This window comes from Carassius carassius, chromosome 24 (genome assembly GCF_963082965.1).
Source record: "Carassius carassius chromosome 24, fCarCar2.1, whole genome shotgun sequence".
NCBI classification, from domain to species: Eukaryota; Metazoa; Chordata; class Actinopteri; order Cypriniformes; family Cyprinidae; genus Carassius; species Carassius carassius.
In genome coordinates this window covers 29,451,095-29,470,375 of record NC_081778.1, presented here as the reverse complement: position 1 = coordinate 29,470,375, position 19,281 = coordinate 29,451,095, and the positions used below count along the sequence as shown (strand labels likewise).

The 19,281-nt window shown below is 34.6% G+C and overlaps 1 protein-coding gene across 1 annotated transcript in view; it reads left to right on the top strand.

Moving 5' to 3' along the window:
* Nucleotides 1-19,281, top strand: part of LOC132103410 (CUB and sushi domain-containing protein 3-like) — a 173,260-nt gene that overhangs the window by 16,728 nt on the left and 137,251 nt on the right. Inside the window, exons 9-18 of the mRNA XM_059508491.1 lie at nt 3,012-3,338; nt 4,144-4,338; nt 5,529-5,667; nt 7,446-7,633; nt 8,118-8,306; nt 10,151-10,267; nt 10,926-11,141; nt 14,715-14,903; nt 15,749-15,918; nt 16,725-16,881. Coding sequence (XP_059364474.1) covers nt 3,012-3,338; nt 4,144-4,338; nt 5,529-5,667; nt 7,446-7,633; nt 8,118-8,306; nt 10,151-10,267; nt 10,926-11,141; nt 14,715-14,903; nt 15,749-15,918; nt 16,725-16,881 — 1,887 coding nt within the window. The remainder of the gene's footprint in view (nt 1-3,011; nt 3,339-4,143; nt 4,339-5,528; nt 5,668-7,445; nt 7,634-8,117; nt 8,307-10,150; nt 10,268-10,925; nt 11,142-14,714; nt 14,904-15,748; nt 15,919-16,724; nt 16,882-19,281) is intronic.

Sequence of the window (19,281 nt, the reverse complement as noted above, 5' to 3'; positions counted from 1 at the left end):
AAACATCTGAGCATTTTTTCCCTCTCATTCAGGCAATGAAAGTTGAGGGTGATTTATCCTGTCAAGCTACAAAAAATAACCAAATTTCTCTAAATGAAGAATAACATTGCATGAAGAAGAGACTGAAATTCAAACTTCTGGAAACCAGGGTTATTGTAGTAACTAAATCCATAAAAAATATATATAATAAATAACTTTAACTGAAATTAAATTGGCGAAAATAAAATTGCATTTTAACTATATATATATATATATATATATATATTATATATATATATTATATATATATATATTGTTTTATATATATATAATTTATCTTTGTGATACAAAGCTGAATTTTCAGCATTGTTACTTCAGTGTCACATGATCCTTCAGAAATGATTCTAATATTCTGATTTACTGTTTAAGAAACATTATTATCAATTCTGAAAACATTTGGGCTGTTTAATATCTTTGTGGAAACCAGAGATTTTTGATGAATATAAAGTTCAAAAGAACAGCCTTTATTTGAAATAGAAATCTTTTGTTACATTATTGCTGTCTTTACTATCACTTTTGACAAATGTAATGCATCTGTGCTGAAAAAGTATTCATTTCTTAAAAAAAAAAAAAATAATAATAATAATTTTTGGTAGTGTGTAGTTTGTCTTCTGGATATGTATCATTAACAAGTCCATGATATTATATATCAAAGTAAAAAAAGAAAAAAGATAATCGCTCAAAGGTGATCCAGAGTTAAATATTGCTATTGCTAAACATTTTTGCCATTATACTGTACGTACAATCATTCTGACAAGACTTGAAAGCCAGGCCAGCACAAGTCCTTCTAGAAAGTTCATAAGAGCTAAGAAGTCATAATTACTATGTGCAGTGCATTTAAGGGATCATAACATGGACATGTCACCAGTCCATGTTGACATGATGTAATTATCCTGCCAACTGCGACTAAGATGAATGGGAAATACTAACGTTTAGCTCTCTTCAGGTACATTAAGCCTTGTAAGTTCAGAAAGTAATTTATAACCACAGTTTTCCATCCATCCTCACGAGCTCATTACGAAGATGAGTGCTGACGACCCGTTGAATCTCTCAGAGTCAGTGAGACAGGTCTAAATGAAATGATGTAAAGAGGTTTTATGTCGGTGTGTGTAAACAAAACAACCACCCCGCCGTTACATATATGATGACAATTCTCTGAGAGACCGACAAGCAAACAGCACCAAAGAGCAATACCATTTCAATAGTTTTAACATTCCCAATGTGCCCTGTTGTGCAGTTTAACACAATTACTTCCTCCATTACAATACAATAATCCCTCAAGGAAACAGGTGCATACAATTGTTCTGTATTGGCAGTTCTGAAATTGTTTAAATATGCATATGAGGCATTATATAATTAAATATGCATTCATTCATAAACAATTCCAGAACAGAATTTGAATATTCTGTAAAGCCAGGTTCTTGTTTTCTTTGGTTGTCATATTGGAGTTTTACAAAAATTATTATTCACTCCATGAATCAGAAAATACTGTCAGTAGCCCAAACAATAAATAAAACTAAAAGATTTTCAGCATCATTTTATGCATTAAATGTTTTATCAATCAGGCAAATGATATGTGAACAAAACCCTCTCTGAAAACCATCAGAATATAAATAGGAATGATACTGTAAATTTTAATGTAAGTGCTGTTGAAGTTATTCAAATATAGAAAAAAATATACTATATATCAGGTGAATAATATATGAACAAACCTCTCAGTAAAATGTATTGGAATATAGATAGGAATAAAAGCAGAAAGATTTTTTAAGTACTGCTGAAACCGATTTCTTGCTTACTGCATGAGAAAAACAAACAAACAAACAAAACAAAAACAAAACTCACTTCTACGGAGCCCCGCACATGACATGCGAGAAAAAAATTAATTGTGCACACAATTTACTAATACATTCCCTCAATGTACTAAAACGTGCACACGATTACTATTGTATTCATAAATAGTATTTCATAAATCGAGTGAATGAAATAGTAAATCGAGGGAACGCAATAGTAATCGTGTGCATGTTTTAGTACATTGAGGGATAGAATTAGTAATTCGTGCACACGATTTAGCCATATATTTTTTCCTGCATGTCATGTGCAGGGCTCCGTAGCTTTCAAAGATATGTATTGTTAATTAAATTTATAGGTGCAAAATATAAAATGTATGTATTTTATACATGTATGTATAAATAGAAATAGAAATGTTAAGTATTATGTACTGTTATAATATTTATAATATTTAATTTCATTTTCACTTTACACACATACACACACACACACATACACACACACACACACACACATGTCTGGTCAGCTATCCTTGTGGGGACTCTCCATAGGCGTAATGGTTTTTATACTGTACAGACCGTATTTTCTATTGCCCTACACCAACCCTACACCTAAACCTAACCCTCACAGGAAACTTTCTGCATTTCTATACACATATATATACTGTTTTATTTATTTATGTGTATATATATATATATATATATATATATATATATATACATTTTACGTTAACTATCTTTTATTAATATTTTGTAGTATTTCATTGTTTTTTCAATCACCAACTGGAGACTAAATTGAGATTTCTGGCACATTTCATAAAAAAAAATTATAATATTAAAAAAGAGAACAGAGAGGAACGAGAAAATGGCCTTCATATATATTGCTTAAAATTGATATCTACAGATGCAAAGAGATAAAGTGTTATAAAAATAACACTAAAATGTGTAGTTTGGATGTTTTTTTTTCACTATTCTGAAAAAAAAGAACTATTGTGAAACCAAATCAGCACAAAATCTCTAAATTGGCCAGTGCATGAAAAAGACAGTGGTTTTGCTTGTAGTTTCTTGGATTAACTTGCAGCTATGTGATTTTAGCCAAATTTGATGCCTTTTAAAATGAATTTAGATTAGTCTTTGCTGCTTTTGACCTTCATGTATCTGATCAGCATCTCCTCCCTCTAATAGTTCCCTGTATGTCCAACTTCACGGCTGCCATGGGAACGGTTCTGTCTCCAGACTATCCAGAAGGTTATGGCAACAACCTCAACTGCGTCTGGCTGATTATCGCCGAAGCAGGCAGCCGCATCCATTTGGCCTTCAATGATTTCGACCTGGAGCCCCCCTACGACTTCCTGACTGTAAGGGACGGGGAGCTGGTGGATGCTGCGGTGTTGGGACGCTTCTCTGGGGCAGAAGTACCATCACACCTCACTAGCAACTCCAACATCCTCCAGCTGGAGTTTCAGGCTGACCACTCGATGTCCGGTCGTGGATTCAACATCACATACAGTAGTGAGTGCTTCTATTTGGGTTTTCACACAGAGGTTAAGACTGTGTTCTGATTAAACAGTAAAAAACAGCAATAATGTGCAATATTTGTTATAATTAAAAATGTTTTCTATTAGAATACATTTTAAACTACAATTTTTTCTTGTGATAGCAAGGCTGATTTTTCATCATGCTAGCATACTTTGCATGCTATTTATGTCTTTTTGTCATTTTAATATTTTCATAAAAATAGTTTTTAAAAATAAGTCACAACATAAATACTTAATATATACTGTACTATCTCTATCTATCTATCTATCTATCTATCTATCTATCTATCTATCTATCTATCTATCTATCTATCTATCTATCTATCTATCTATCTATATATGTGTGTGAGTGTGTGTGTGTTTATTATAGGCTGTTCTAAACTGAGAGTGTGTGAAGCTTGAATAAAAGGATTAATAGTTTTAAAAAGTTTAGTGTTTGCTAACAACATCTTTGGCATGCGAAGCATTGTCTTCAATCAGATTCAGAACAGCCGTCAAGTAGGACATATGGAAGGACATATTTTCCTCAATTTAATTCATAAGCCGTTTATCCACCAACATCAAACAACTTAATCCTGTTCGCTGAACATCACACCATTAGCTCAGCCAAAATAATCCTCAAATCCTTGTGCGACGATGTATAGGACCATAGTGTTTACCCACAATCCTCTGTTTCCTTCAGTTTGTTATTCCATTATGTATTCTCTCTTTCCTTTCCATTTCATTAAGTAACTCACGTTGCAAGTAACAAGCTCTCTGCTTTGACGTTATTTGTTCAGCGTTTGGACACAATGAGTGCCCAGATCCCGGAGTGCCTATGAATGCCAAGCGCTTTGGTAATAATTTCCAGCTGGGAAGCTCCATCTCAGTGGTGTGTGAGGAGGGCTTCATAAAGACTCAAGGCTCAGATACTATTGTGTGTGAGCTGGAGGAGGGAAAGGTGATGTGGAGTGGTTTGATCCCCAAATGTGAAGGTATGTTTCAAAAGTATTTGTGTCTTCTAATCTTTTCTGTGGAATAAAGGTTATCAAAGCTGAGCTCAGGAAACAATAGCCTTTGGATGTTTTTTGGAAAGATTGTCGAAATTATCTAAATTGCATCACGTGAACTCATAGGAAAGTGGCTTAGTTCCACTTAATATCTGAGTTGTTCTATCACCAGTACAAAAGAAATTTGTGAAAAACATTCAGTAAACACAAGCTATGATGTAAATATTACTTGCATGCATCAAACAAGAGTCTGTACGTTAAACTGATTTCGCTTAAAGTTAAGCTGAGTACCTAAAACAGCTGATTGGGTGGTCTTAGCTGGTTTATGATTGGAATTACTTATTTGGGGAGCTAAAATAAGTGTCTGAAAATCCTTTATAACCAGCCTGCTAAAATTTCTATTACAAGGTGTGACCAGCTAAGATCAGCCAGCTAACTTGGGCTGGTTTTACCTTTTTATTCATCATTTTGTATTCACCAATTTGTACGGTTGAAAAATGTTTTTTAATGTGCTTTTTATTTATAAAAAAAATAATTCTAGAAGCTGATTTTGTAATTGCAACTTCTTAACTCATAAATACATAATAACTTCCCATGAGGATTGAATGCACCAAAACATTGGCATCTGAACCTTATTTATTAAAGATGCTATAAGCAGCCATTTTTCAAATTTTCGTCCTTTTATTTACTCCATAGTTTTTTTTTTTCAACAGGCATGCCGTTTACCATGTTTAAAAAATCACTGACAATCACAAGAGTCCGATTTTTCTCTTAAATGAGAAGTTTTAGGCTAGTTACCAAATGCTTCTGTCTTAGAGATAAGTGGGAATGCAAAACCAAATTGACCAATTATGCAAATTGATTGACATGCATAAAGTGTTTCTGAATGGATAAAGTGTGGTTCCTTCTCCTCGCTCTTTTTTTCCTGCTGTTTACAAACACTGGTTTGATTTCTCAAGACCCTTATTTTAGTGAAATCTCTCAGGTAACAGGAGCGTTTTGTGCGTCTTATTAAAAAATAGCTTACAGCTCCTTTAAATCAAGAACTTTTTAAATCTCCAAAGACATTCAGAGACACCATACTGCAAAAACAGTTGATAAGATGAGGTTTCTTTGCTGAATAGAAGTGTTCTTATAAACATTCTGCTGCCATGTACATAAAATGTTTCCTGCAGCGCCCTGTGGAGGCCATTTCACCGCTCCGGTGGGAGTCATTCTGTCCCCGGGGTGGCCCGGCTACTACAAAGATTCCCTGAGCTGTGAGTGGGTCATCGAGGCCGAGGTGGGACGCTCCATCAAGATAAGCTTTGACAGGTCTGTTGGATAGCTCTGAGAATAGCAACACACAGAGGCATTATTTGATTCATGTCTGGAGGCATCAGCTCTCCAAGGGGACAAATCATTTCAGCACATATCATGGTTAGAAATAGCAGAAGTAGCAACATATTCAGAGCAATCTTCTTCTGGGGACCTTTGGGTGTGAAGGCTGCGTGGGTTTTTATAAAGTATAAGTGGAACATTCTGCCGAGTTAATAAAGTATAATGTCTAATGTAATTGAATCATAATCCTTAGCTGATCGCGGCAAAGTTCACATGTAGAAATGTCTGAAGAATGCTATTGTTTCCGAGTAATGTTTGTCATAGCATATAGACCTAGAATGCAAGTGAGACAGTGACCATTAATGTCTATATAAATTATTACATAGTGTTATGTCGTCGGGCTTGATCCATACGCGTGCTGTTTGCTGTATAAATCTAACGCTGAGCGTGGTGCCCATCGAGGCCGTCTGTGAAAGGGAAGTGGAATTAATCTATATCTAGTTAAAAATGGTTGACTTCATTTCATTAGCAATGCAATGCTTCCCTTGAGTAGGGCATTGAAATAGCATCAGATCTGGAGTTTGATATAACGGTCTCCTGGGAGCGGATGCTCACAAAAGCAGAGGACTCGACTGGGCGAGCAGAGATTGTGTTTCTCCGGCAGTGAGGTTGACACCTCTGCTTTGGCTTTTCACTGAAAACATTTCAATTCTATCATCGTTTACGTACCCTTGTGCATGCCAATCCTGTAGGACTTCTGTAAAATACAAAAGGAGATAATATGAGAAATGAGCTGGCTGCTCTTTTCTATGAAATGAATGAGAATGTGGGCAAAAAAAAAACAAAAACAAAAAAAAAAAATATATATATATTAAAGATATCATAAAAGTAGTGCATGTGGCTGATTTATTATTTTAAGTCATTTGTGTGAGAAATAGACAAATTCATTATTTAATTAATTGTTCCACTAACTTTAGCTCTCAGATCGGAATTTCCTATATTAGGCATTAAGATTCAATATGCCAGATTTTGTTGATATTTCTTGATATTTCACAGTCTTTTATAATTTTTTACATATAGTTAATTTACAGAGTGCATACTTATGTATGTATGTATGTATGTATATATATATATATATATATATATATATATATATATATATATATATATATATATATATATATATATATATGCACACACACACACAATTTATAGTTTTCATTTTAAATTAAATACATTACATTTTGCTCTACTTGTCATGCAATAATAACATAATTTTAAAGGACTTGGAATCTGGTGTAAGTCTTATGAGTAACTTGCATAATTTATAGTAATCAAAATGATGGTTGTTTTTATGCTATTTTTGGAGCTTTCAGTCCCTTACTATTATTATTATTATGTGCTTTCACTGTTTAGAAGAGAGAAACTAGGGCATTATGTAAAAGGTGTTATTTTGCTACACAGGTTTGGGACAACATGAGGGTTAGTAAATGACCGTATTTTCATTATTAGCTCAACTGTTCCATTAAAGCAGGCTCACTGCGGCAGTTCTGTGTTTATTCGGACATCACAAATTGGTTTGATCCCATCAATAAACAGCAGAATGAACACTGGCTGTGCCTGTGACTTCTCATTAAAAGAGGCGGTCAATGAGGAACAGTTGAGCAGCCATGATGATGTGTTTGTGTGTGTTTGGATAGAAACACATTTCACTTTGTAATTTTTATAATCTCTTTTCTTTGATCAGTTTTTTTTATTTTTTTTCTCGGCAGGTTCCAGACAGAACTCAATTATGACTTTCTAGAGGTTCACGATGGGCCTAATCTCCTCTCGCCCCTAATCGCCTCTCTAAATGGCACCCAAGTCCCTCAGTTCCTGTTCAGCAGCGGCAACTTCCTGTATCTTCTGTTCACCACCGATAACAGTCGCTCTAACAGTGGCTTTAAGCTCTTTTATGAAAGTGAGTCAGCCGTCTTTATTGACTGGGTGTCTTTTGCCTGAGAAAATGATATTTCTACCTGAATCGTATCTGTCTCTCCTCACAAGCAAACAGCTTGAGGATTTCTCTTTGTAGTATTCTTTCTCACTCTCTGTATTTCTTGCCTATTCTGTCTTTTTTCTCTTCCTATTTCATGCTTTTTTAATTTAATGCTTTATTAGCTTGACAAAAAAATGCATTCACATTGTCAAATCATTTCAGCTCAGCTGCATACAATCCAAATGCAATGCTTAATTTGATAGTGATACAGCAACTCACATTAACAAACAATCATTTAAAATATAAAATGATGAAATTAAATGAAATGAAATAATAACATTTTTGGTAAGTTTACATAGTGTCCCCCCAAACTGTACATTTGTTTTTAATGCACAATAAAATGAAACTGTAAATGACCTTTAAATTGCATGAAATAATCTCTAATTTTGCATTTGCTGTGCTTCAGGCGTCACTCTGGACACTCACTCATGTTTGGACCCTGGTGTGCCCATAAATGGGATGCGTTACGGGCAGGACTTGGCCATCGGCTCGGTGGTGTGGTTTGGCTGCGAGCCCGGATACAGACTGAGCCACGAGGAGCAGTTGGTCTGTGAGAAGAACCACTGGTGGAGCCACCCTCTGCCGACATGTGACGGTAAGCTGTCATCTCAATTAGACTAATTAATAGACTAAATAACGCTGCTCATTTAAACGATTCCTTGATTTCGACATTCATAACGATTTCAAGAATATTCAGTAGCATTGTAATTTAAGTCTGGCTGCACATGCATGTAATAATTCTCATCACATTCAATTCAGACTGCAAACATACATCTCATCTAAAACTATTTCTCTGACAGCAGGAATCCTCAGTTCTGATTAAAACCAGTCCTGGTGAAATTGAATCAGTAAAATTGCTGACTGGTCAGCATGAGTTTATACAATGCATGTGAATGTCTTGAATGTACTTTCTAGTATATAAAAGTACTGTATACTTTAAGTATAACAGTAGCAAACTTTGAGTACACAACTAGTTTACCTCTATGTTTGAAGTTTGTACTGCAATTATACTAAAAGTGAACTTATACTGATAGTTTACTAATTAAATACGTTGTACACTTTGAAGTATAGTCTCAGTTAACTACTAGTTTAGTAGCTTTATACTGCAAGTATACTCATAAGTTTCTTTCTTTAAGTGAACTTTACATCATACTTTAAGTATACTACTATGTCCCTATATAGGTTTGAATTTGTATATATTTTGTTATATGAATATCTGAACATACTAACCCTAACCCTAAACATCTAAAGGAATAACAGGGTATCTGCTTGGAAACAAAAACATTTTATTCTAGCTTCATGCATTCTTTTTTTTTAAAACACTTGAATGTGGCTAATTTTCATAAAAAAATAAAGAAATAACATTTTGAACAAAAAGCTGTAAAAAGACTATGAATTGGATTCAGAATGATAATCAAAAAGAAGATGGAGTCGATCAACACCCCAAACTTGACTGTAATTATTACCTCTTTATCAGTCGACATTTTATTCCATAACATTACAGTTTCATGTCACATGATCATGTTAGATTATATGTGTTAGTATCTGTTGTTTCTTTTTTCTTTTTCACTTGAGTTTTTTTGGAAACTCTGTGCAGAAGATGTGTACTAGTGCCCTCTACCATATAATAATGAAAACACAGATTCTAGGAGTATAGCTCAAATATATTTTTAGACTTTTTGTATGTATAAGTCAAGTATACTTAAATGTCATTTTAAGTATATTTTTGAGGAGTACATAAAGCCCATTTCTGAGAAGTACATAAAAAGTTAACTAAAAGCATACTTCCCTATTTTTTGTTTAAAAGAAGTATACTAATAGCACACTTGAATAAACTTCTATTATGTAAGGGCAGGACTGTTCACTAGGCCATTGTCAGTGTCATTATTGCTTTTGTTTTAAACGTAACTCTTCCTGCACTGTTTGTGTGAAAATAAATGCATAGACATCCATCGATGAAGAATGTCATTGAGACTTGTAGTTGGACTCTTTTGACCTAAGCCAGAGAGCAACCACTTTGAAAAGAATAGCAATGCTCATGCAAACATCCATAACCTCCTAGCAGCATGGCAGAGAGTTTTGCATGGACAGTAGCACTCACTCATGTTCTTAGAAAAACTTTCATAGACAAAGTAAAGTGGTTGTGACCTTTTCTGGAGACAATGGCAGGTGGAAAGTAGCTCAAAGTAGAAGAAGTTCTCGATACTCTCGTTAACCTTTCGGTGGTATTTTTTATTTCCAGTGAAGGTTACCCTGCTCTTTGAATTCCCTCAGCTAAACCCTGCTTATCTCAACAGAATTCCTGCTCAAGTCTCTAAAAAATGCGGAGCACTAAAAGTGATACACTTGCATATGTGTATCAGCTGTAACAGCTGCATATGTGCTTCCTGTAAAGTTTCAGATCTTTTTTTTTAAGATTCCACACATGTCTTCCTGCAGCTCTATGCGGAGGCGATGTCCTGGGCCCAGAGGGCATCATCCTCTCTCCTGGCTTTCCAGAGCTCTATCCCAACTCATTAAACTGCACGTGGACTCTGGAGGTCAGCCATGGCAAAGGTACGCACCCAGGAGAATTCTTCATGTGCTGTCAGAAGAAAATGAGAGCTTGCATTTGACATTAGATCCATCAAAGATCATTTTTTAAGGTGTCAGTGAACAGATACAAGTGTGTATTTTTATTTATTTAATGAGTGCACAGAAGAAAAACATTGAGTGTGTGTGTGTGTGTGTGTGTGTGTGTATATATGTGTATATATATATATATATATATATATAATTTATGTTTTACATTACCTGCTTGTGATGTCTTATTTAATAAATGTTTAAGTTAATCTGGCCACTGTGAAAATTATTATTTAATTATTTAAAGAATTAACTGGAGTTGAAACATTTTATGATTAGATTTAGTTGATATAAAAATGCCTTATGTTCAATTTACATGTTTATGAAAATTTGAGTGTTAATTGTTACATCTATATAATACATTGCAATTTAATGTTTTGTACTCTGTTGTTAATTGTAACCTTTCATATTATTATAGTAATAGGGCTCCCTATGTAGTTTACAGCATTATATGATTAGCTTCTTTATCCTTAATGTATTCAAATACACAGCCATAATTTCTCCTCTCACACCTTGTTTCCTTAAATAATCCAAGTCATTTCTTTTGACATGATGTATCCTGTTGAAGAAGTCTGATGCCTCTTCTTCTCAGGTGTGCAGTTCATGTTTCATGCATTTCACCTGGAGGATCACCATGACTATCTGCTCCTGACGGAGAACGGCAGTTTTGCGCGGCCCCTCGCCCGGCTCACCGGTTCACAGCGACCCCCACCAGTCAATGCCGGGCTGTACGGCAACTTCAAGGCTCAGCTTCGCTTCATCTCAGACTTTTCCATCTCCTTTCAGGGCTTCAACATCTCTTTCTCAGGTAAAATAATCAGTGTCCTATTTGATTTTATTATTAATGTTGTTCTTTTACTATTGTTATTATTCTTAATATTCTTCATAGCTTATTATTTATTCGTTTATTGTTTTTTCCCCTTTTTTATTTTAGTTTATTTGCAAATAGCAGTACATTCTAAAAAAATGTTAATCTGAAATTAAAAGTATGCATTTTTTTGTGCATCCCAATGTCACTATAAGCTTATATGCTGTTACTTTTTTTTCTTTGAGCAAAACTTTGAATATTTTTTAAATAGCTTTTTCCCATTTAACTAAGCTCTAAAAAAGGTCAGAAATCATCAACAGAACAAAATGTTGTTGTTTTTTTTGACTAAACTATTCGTTTAAGGTTGGCATGATGCATTATTAAAGGACACGCACCGTTTTGATAGAAAGCATCTGCAATACACCCAATTTTATGTAAAATGTTGCATTCGATTTGTAACAGTTTGCGAACAGTGCCAGCTATTCTGAGCAAAGCTAATTTTTCTGTAAATCATTCATGAAACCATTCTCACATAAATTGATTTAATCAGTTCAGTGTGACAAGTTAGATAAACACTGAGCTACACAATTTTCTGTGCAGATTGTTTGTAAAACCATTTTTACCTAAATTGTGAAATTATAAACCCATTCTTTCCTAAAAAATTGCAAACTTTTACATAAACTTTTACAGCGCAAAATTTTGCTTACAGTTCAATAATGTACATAATAATTTTTTTCCTTAACGAAAGTAATAGCCGTTATCATCCGAATCTTAATCTGAGGATAATATCAAAGGTTATTATAGGACAAGAGCTGCTGTTATCGTCATCAGCTCCTACGAGCATGTTTCTATGAAAAGTCCTTGCAGCAATTAGATATAGATGGTGTTTGGTACATTGATAAAGGTAATCAATCGGCAACAGTTTGAGTTTGTCTCAGTGGTTTATTGAAAGTCTGAGACTTATCAGTGTTGCCGGCAGTCTTCTCATCAGACTGTAGCGGTGAACTGCTGGCTGATATTAGAGCTGGCTTTGGGCTGCGTTTTTCATTAGTCACAGATCCCCACTGGATCATCCTGCTGCGCTGCACGGTCACCGCAGATACCCACTGGGCACTAGGTTAAACTGGGCTGCTGTCTAATGGAATTAGTTGATGTACCTTTTGGCGTAAAAGTGGAAAAGAAACCTATTTGACATCTAAATATTAGCTCATAGTCGAGAAACCGCTAGGAAGCCAACAGTATTTTAAAGCAGTTGCCCCAAATCTCTGTTCATGACTGGTTACAGCCATTTTTGGTAATGCTTTACTTAAAGCCTTTATATGTAATTCATTATAAAAGTAGTTTTAATGCTTTACTTATGCCTTGTAATGCTCCTTATAAATATAAATATAAATTAATAAAATCTAATTTAAGATATTACAAAAACTATAATAGTACTGTATATCTATGATACTGAAACAATATTGGTTATATGGGGGAAAACCAACCTTCCAGTTAGAGAGATTTTTGGCTGAACTATTTCTTTTAGGTCAGCATGATACATTGTTGGAGGACATGTTGTTCTGATAGAAAGCCAATTTGTGAGAAGAGCCCCATAGGGTTTGGCTCATGTTTACTTGAGCCATCATATACATTAATTAAGCACTGGAGTTATGAATACCCATACAACCATCCAGAAGCCAAGTTCCTGTATTAGCCTAATATATATTACCTGATTAAAACAGCGTTTGACCTTTTTCTGGTACTGAATATTGATGGGGGATTGACAGAAGCAGACATGCATATTGCAAAAAGTATCAGGCATGAAAATGCAGACAAAAGCTTTCCACCATTAGCATTCCAACCTTAATGTTGAAAGTTCAGGAACGAGAACTGATATCTTTACATAATATGAAATCTATTCAATTTTCTATACAGCTTCGGAGTGACAAGCTGGAAGCGCTCATATGCTGAACACATTGAGTTTCTAAATAGATTTGAATATATGATATTAGAGCTCAGATGAAGTGACAAACAAGCAATTCATGTCATTGCCATCAACCACTCATTGCGCCAAGTTCTAATTGAAACCGCAGCTGCGATTATACACTAACCGTTTCTGCATATCATTTACATATGTGTAAATGATTCACACTGTTGCTATCATAGCTCTAATTGAACGTTTGAGTGCTTGCAAATAACTGAGGGTAAATGTTCACTCTCTGTTTACTCTGTGAATCATGGTGTGATGTTACACGAGACATTATTTAAATATAAAGACTGAAGTACCATGCTAAAATAAAGCAACAAGAAGAACTGCGTATCATTTATCAGGAACAAATTTCAAAACATTTTAATAACTGCTGTGATAATTCTTCTAGCAAATGCATGTCAATAGGACTTTAGCATGGGACATAAGCTTGATGCTAAGCTAATGGTATTTGACTAATGGTATAGGGCATGTCAAAACATCTCAAGGGCCCCAAAATCACCTCGAACCTCAGAGGGTTAAAGCGGTTAAGAACTGAGAAATCAAAATTCCCTTGATCTTTTGACATATAAAAGGTAATTGTACTATAAAAACTTTCTTTAAGTTTCAGAACTCAAAACTAACTTTTTGCCTAAAACAGCTTATATTAAAATGTACTCAGGCCATCCAAGATGGAGATGAGTTTGTTTCTTCATCAGAAACAGATTTGTAGAAATTGAGCTTTACCAGTGCACACCAATAGATCCTTTGCAGTGAATGGGTGCCATCAGAATGAGAGTCCAAACAGCTGATCAAAACATTGCATTAATCCACAAGTAATCCACACCAATCAAGTCCATCAGTTAACATCTTGTGAAAACCTGCTTGTTTTTAAGAAATATATAGGCACCTTAACAGTCGCTACCAAAATATAAGTCAGTAATAATCAATAATAACACTTCCTTCAGTGAAAAATTAAATCTCCTGTTGTCTCTCACATCAAATTCTGCCTACATATATTTTTAGAGCTGTTTTGAACTGTCTTTGTTTGCAAACAGTGCTTGATCTGTGCATATTTCTCTCTTGATTCAAGCAAGATGACTTTTTCACTGGAGAAAGCAATATTGTGGATGGGGGACTCTTATTTTACCCAGAAATTAAAACGTCTTGATGGATTTGTTTATTACAGACACACAGCTTTTCAATTCACAAGACACTGATGGACTGGAGTGGTGTGGATTGCTTGTAGATTATTGTGATGTTTTTATCAGTTCTTTGTACTCTCATTCTGACGGCACCCATTCACCTCAGAGGATCCATTGGTAAAAGTGACGCAATGTTAAATTTCTCCAAATCTACATCTTGGATTGCCCGAGGGTGTGTAAATGTTCATTTCTGGGAGAACTATTCCTTAAAAATGCTGCCTATGTCAACGGCCCACTAGGGTTCGGAATAGAGCCAAAGGGCTCATAACTAAGTCCTGGTTTTTACAGTTTACATGTTAGTCACATCCTACAAAGCCATATTACAGTAAGTCTTAGAATACAATAAAGTTCAGCCTGTATAACATAATGCACCCGCAAAGAGGTCAACTAAGTTTCCAGCTAAACTTTTTGCTTTTTCAGAATATGATTTGGAGCCATGTGAGGACCCTGGTGTGCCCCAGTTTGGCCGGCACAGTGGTGGCAGATTTGGCATCGGCGACACTCTGATGTTTTCCTGTGACCCTGGTTATCGCCTGCAGGGCGCTCGAGAAATCACTTGCCTGGGCGGTGGACGGCGCATATGGAGTGCACCTCTTCCAAGGTGTGTGGGTACGTGGTCAGCTGCTCTCATTTGCTTGGACGTCCAGAGTTTGACAAGTCTCCATGTTTGCATTCGAGTTCAGTGACGACAGGCTACTGAGTTATGTATATATTCACTGTATGTTCTGAATGGAGTAGTAGTGTACTACTTAAAGCCTGCTGCACATTATAATACAAACTATTTATTATATGTATTATACACAAATAATTGGAAACGGCAAATGAAATGGAAAGACTGCAACTGTATTTTAGTGTGAAATGTATTTCAAAAATAATAGTAATAGTTCTTTGAAAAGCATACATTTTAAATGCTGTTATCCTAATTGTTATTACATGCAAATACTTTTCATGTTTAATTTAGTGATTTGCATCTAGTTTGGAAGTAAATTTGGTTTAAATTTGAGTTCAATTTCTTAGACTGAAGTAGTATTTTCTTCTAAAACGTACTCCAATCTTTGTTTAATTTGCAATTTTGAAAAATAATTAATTGGTTAATTAGTTAATTCAGTGATTCACATCTAGTTATCGAAATAAATGTGGTATTTATTTGTTTTTATCAAATTTTGAGTACGATTTCTTACCCTTTGACAGTGTAATTATATGACAGAGAAACTGAGGATAATATTTCTTCATGTTGAAAATTGAAGGTCAAGTTAAATGCATTGCTTTTATACAGTACTGACTCTAATGCAACTAAGGGGTGACAAAATATGTTGTTCAAGATGGGTTTTTTTTAATCTACTGCATGTTTTGTTGTCTTTCTGAATACCTAGATGTTTTCTTTTTTTCCCCAAATTTACACTTTTTATGCATTGCTGTTCCACTGTGTCACTACGGTTCCCCATTGTCCATAGCTGAGTGCGGCTCAACTGTTTCCAAGAATGCCGGTGTCCTGTTGTCCCCAAACTACCCTCGCAATTACGAGAACAACCACGAGTGCATCTACAACATTCAAGTACAGGCAGGAAAAGGAATCAACATCTCAGCTAGCACCTTTAATCTATCTCATGGTGACGTTCTCAAGGTAAGTACTGCGTATACACCTATATCAGAGTCTGTACATGCTTGCAACACATTCATTTGATTCTAAAAGTACCAGAAACACATCATCTAATCAAAAATGTGTTATTTTGGGCAATATTTGTCTATTTGGAATGGATTTAAATGCTTAAAGCAATCTATTGTTTCCTTAGTAACACATTAATGCCAATCCACCTAACAGAGAATGTTCTGCCAATGTTACGAACAAACTTTTTTTTTTCTAGTAATGTTAATAGAACCGCATTCCGTTTTCTGGCCTTCAATAATGTTTTCAGAATTTTAGCACAAAAACAGAATATTGTTCATAGAATGTTTTTCTGAAACATTTTAGGCTGCGTCCACACAAAGCCAGAGCTTTGCCTATTCGAACTTCTTTCTCCCAGTCTCAAGAAATATGTGCGTCCACACAGAGAGTGTCGCGGTTTAAAAAGTATCGGTTTCACTCTCCCAAAACGCCGGATCTGTGTGGACGAAACACCTATACGATACAAAATGTATGTGTATACAGCTGAACGCGCCTCTGTGTGGACGGGGCCTTAGTTGGATGTTAGTCTAATGTTTTTTTTTTTTTTTTTGACTGCTTGCTACTTATTTCAAATAATTCAGAGAACATTTGAAAGTAACATTCCCATAATGTTTGCAAAATGAAAAAAAAAAATATAACATTCCCTTAATGTTTTTTTTTTTTTTTTTTACATTCACTTGACCAATTTTTTTCAAAACTGCATGTTTTTCATAATATTAGTAAAACCTTAGAACACTATAGATTTGTCTGGTCTGTTTACCCAGTTGTATGATGGTCCAGACAACACGGCAGAAGTTCTGGGAGGTTTCTCAGGTTCCTCTATGTTGGGTCAGTCATTGACCAGCACATCGAATCACCTGTGGCTGGAGTTTTATTCTGATCAAGAGGATACGGCTGAGGGTTTTAAGCTGGTTTACAGCAGTAAGTCTTCTCATATTTTTGCTTTCTTCCACACTGCTTATAGAAACACACACATTAGCTTCCAGTCACAACCTATCCTGACCTAATCTGTCACAAACTGCCTGCACGGTGTAGCTTGTATTACCCAAAAGTGAAAATAGTGTCAATATGCGTGCATGAAGCACATGCTATAGACATTTTGATTAACTTCATTTGGGCTCTTCACAAATTCATGTGTAGAGCTCAGAAACTCCTGAAACTATAGTCGTGTGTTGCCCACAAGCTAACGGAAGCAATAATTGAGTGGGACGTGTAACATCAACAGTGTTTCACTAATATTTCAGACTTGATGAGCTTTGATGATAATTAAATTCAGTCCTACCAAGAGTGCAAATGACTGTACTTTTATTAGTCCCATTTGTTTTTCATAAAGCTTAAATTAAAACAGATTTTCTCACACAATGCTTCGCCATAATTTACTGATAAATGGGAGTCCATTGTGGGGATGAACTCCTGCACCCGTATAAAAGTCCCAGTATTTCTTATTCAAATGTTTGCGGTCAGTTTTTAATGTTTTTGGAAGAAGTCTCTTCTGCTCACTAAGGCTGCATTTATTTGACCTAAAATGCAGTAAAAAGAAAGAGAAAAAAAATCAATATTGTGAAATATTAGTATAATTTATAATATGTTTTCTATTGGATTGTATTTTAAAATATAATTTATTCCGGTAATGCATAGGTTTTTTTTAGGTCACATGATCTGTCAATTTTATTCAATTTAAGGCATCCTTGCTGGATAAAAGTATTCTTTCCTGTAGAATAATCTTACCAACTCCAAACTTTTGAACAGTAGTGTACGTATAAAGGTTTACATTTAGGATGCTGTCAATGCACTGATATTGTACAAAAATGGTCACAAATTAAAACTCACCAAGTGTCAAATAATAATGTAAAATAATGTAGTTGTCAATACAGTATTATGGGCAGGTGTAGTAATTGTTTTACATACATATACTACGTGTGATTGAGATCTCCTGCTCCCTCTCAATCTTTGTCATATGCCACCTCTCACCTCACAGCGGAATATATTAGCTCAATTAATTTTCATTTCTGGATTAATATCTTCATTTCATTGTCTTCTTGAACTGTATAATTGTTTCCCATACTCGCTACACCACACACATGGTTTATTGCTTTTTAAATAAAACCCTTTGAATTAGCTGCATCTTATGCATGGAAAGCATGAAAGCACAGAGACTCTTAATTTCCTTTGTTTGAAATTATAGGCTTTTCTTTTTCTCAAGAGAAGTTTTCTAATATGTTAATATCTTAATCATAAAGCGTGCCAAGCTCTACTGCAGGATTATAGCTGGTTCTCGCGTAACAGTAACATCCCAGAGTGCAGAAAACATGATTGTGAATGAGGTTAACGGTGATATTGAGCACCACTTTGGCTCTTTGAGAATGGAGGGTTGACTTACTAATACCCAGTGCTGGAGGCGTTCAGATGGACTTGCTCATTTACTGAGTGACACTGATAGCCTTTTATTTGTCTATCAGGCACTGATAATGTGCATTTGGATTTTGACCTTAGCTGTGCTAAAAAAAAATAAAGAAAAGTGAAAGAGAACTTAAAACAAGGTATCATTTAAAGGAAGAGTTCACCCAAAAAGCTTCTCCCTTTTTTAGTCTCACACCATTTCAGTTAGATGTTTTTTCATGATATAATATAATATAATATAATATAATATAATATAATATAATATAATATAATATAATATAATATAATATAATATAATATAATATAATATAATATAATATAATATAATATAATATATAAAGTCAAACCAAAATTTATTCAGACACCTTCAACATTTCACACATTATCACAGTTTATTCACTATAGTTTAGAAAATGGTAATAAAATATGATAAGAACTCAGAGTTAAACTGTGCCAGAACAAATTTATCTTTACAATGTCAGAAAGTCTGAATCATTTTTTTTTGTCCCAAGTTTTTATCCGTTTTTTCTGGTAGTCCATGAAGAATTTTTGGGTATAATATATCACAGGTTCGATTATTTTGCTATCCTCACCCACTAGTAAAACAAAATCAAAAGTGTTGTCTGAATATTTTTTGGTTTGACTGTATTATATTATATTATATTGTATTATATTATATTATTAGATTAGATTAGATTAGATTATGTAATAATTAACAGCATTGAATTATTAGAAAATAATGCAAAGTTGAAATAATTAATTATACATCGGATACGCATTATTTTCCAATAATTCAACAGACCTGGGTCAAGTATTCCACTTATACTATGGTGATCATACCTCAAATATTGTTTAGATGTTGAATTTCAAGACAATCATCAGGTTTTGTCCTCTCTACTAAGTAGCGAAACTGTAAATTAA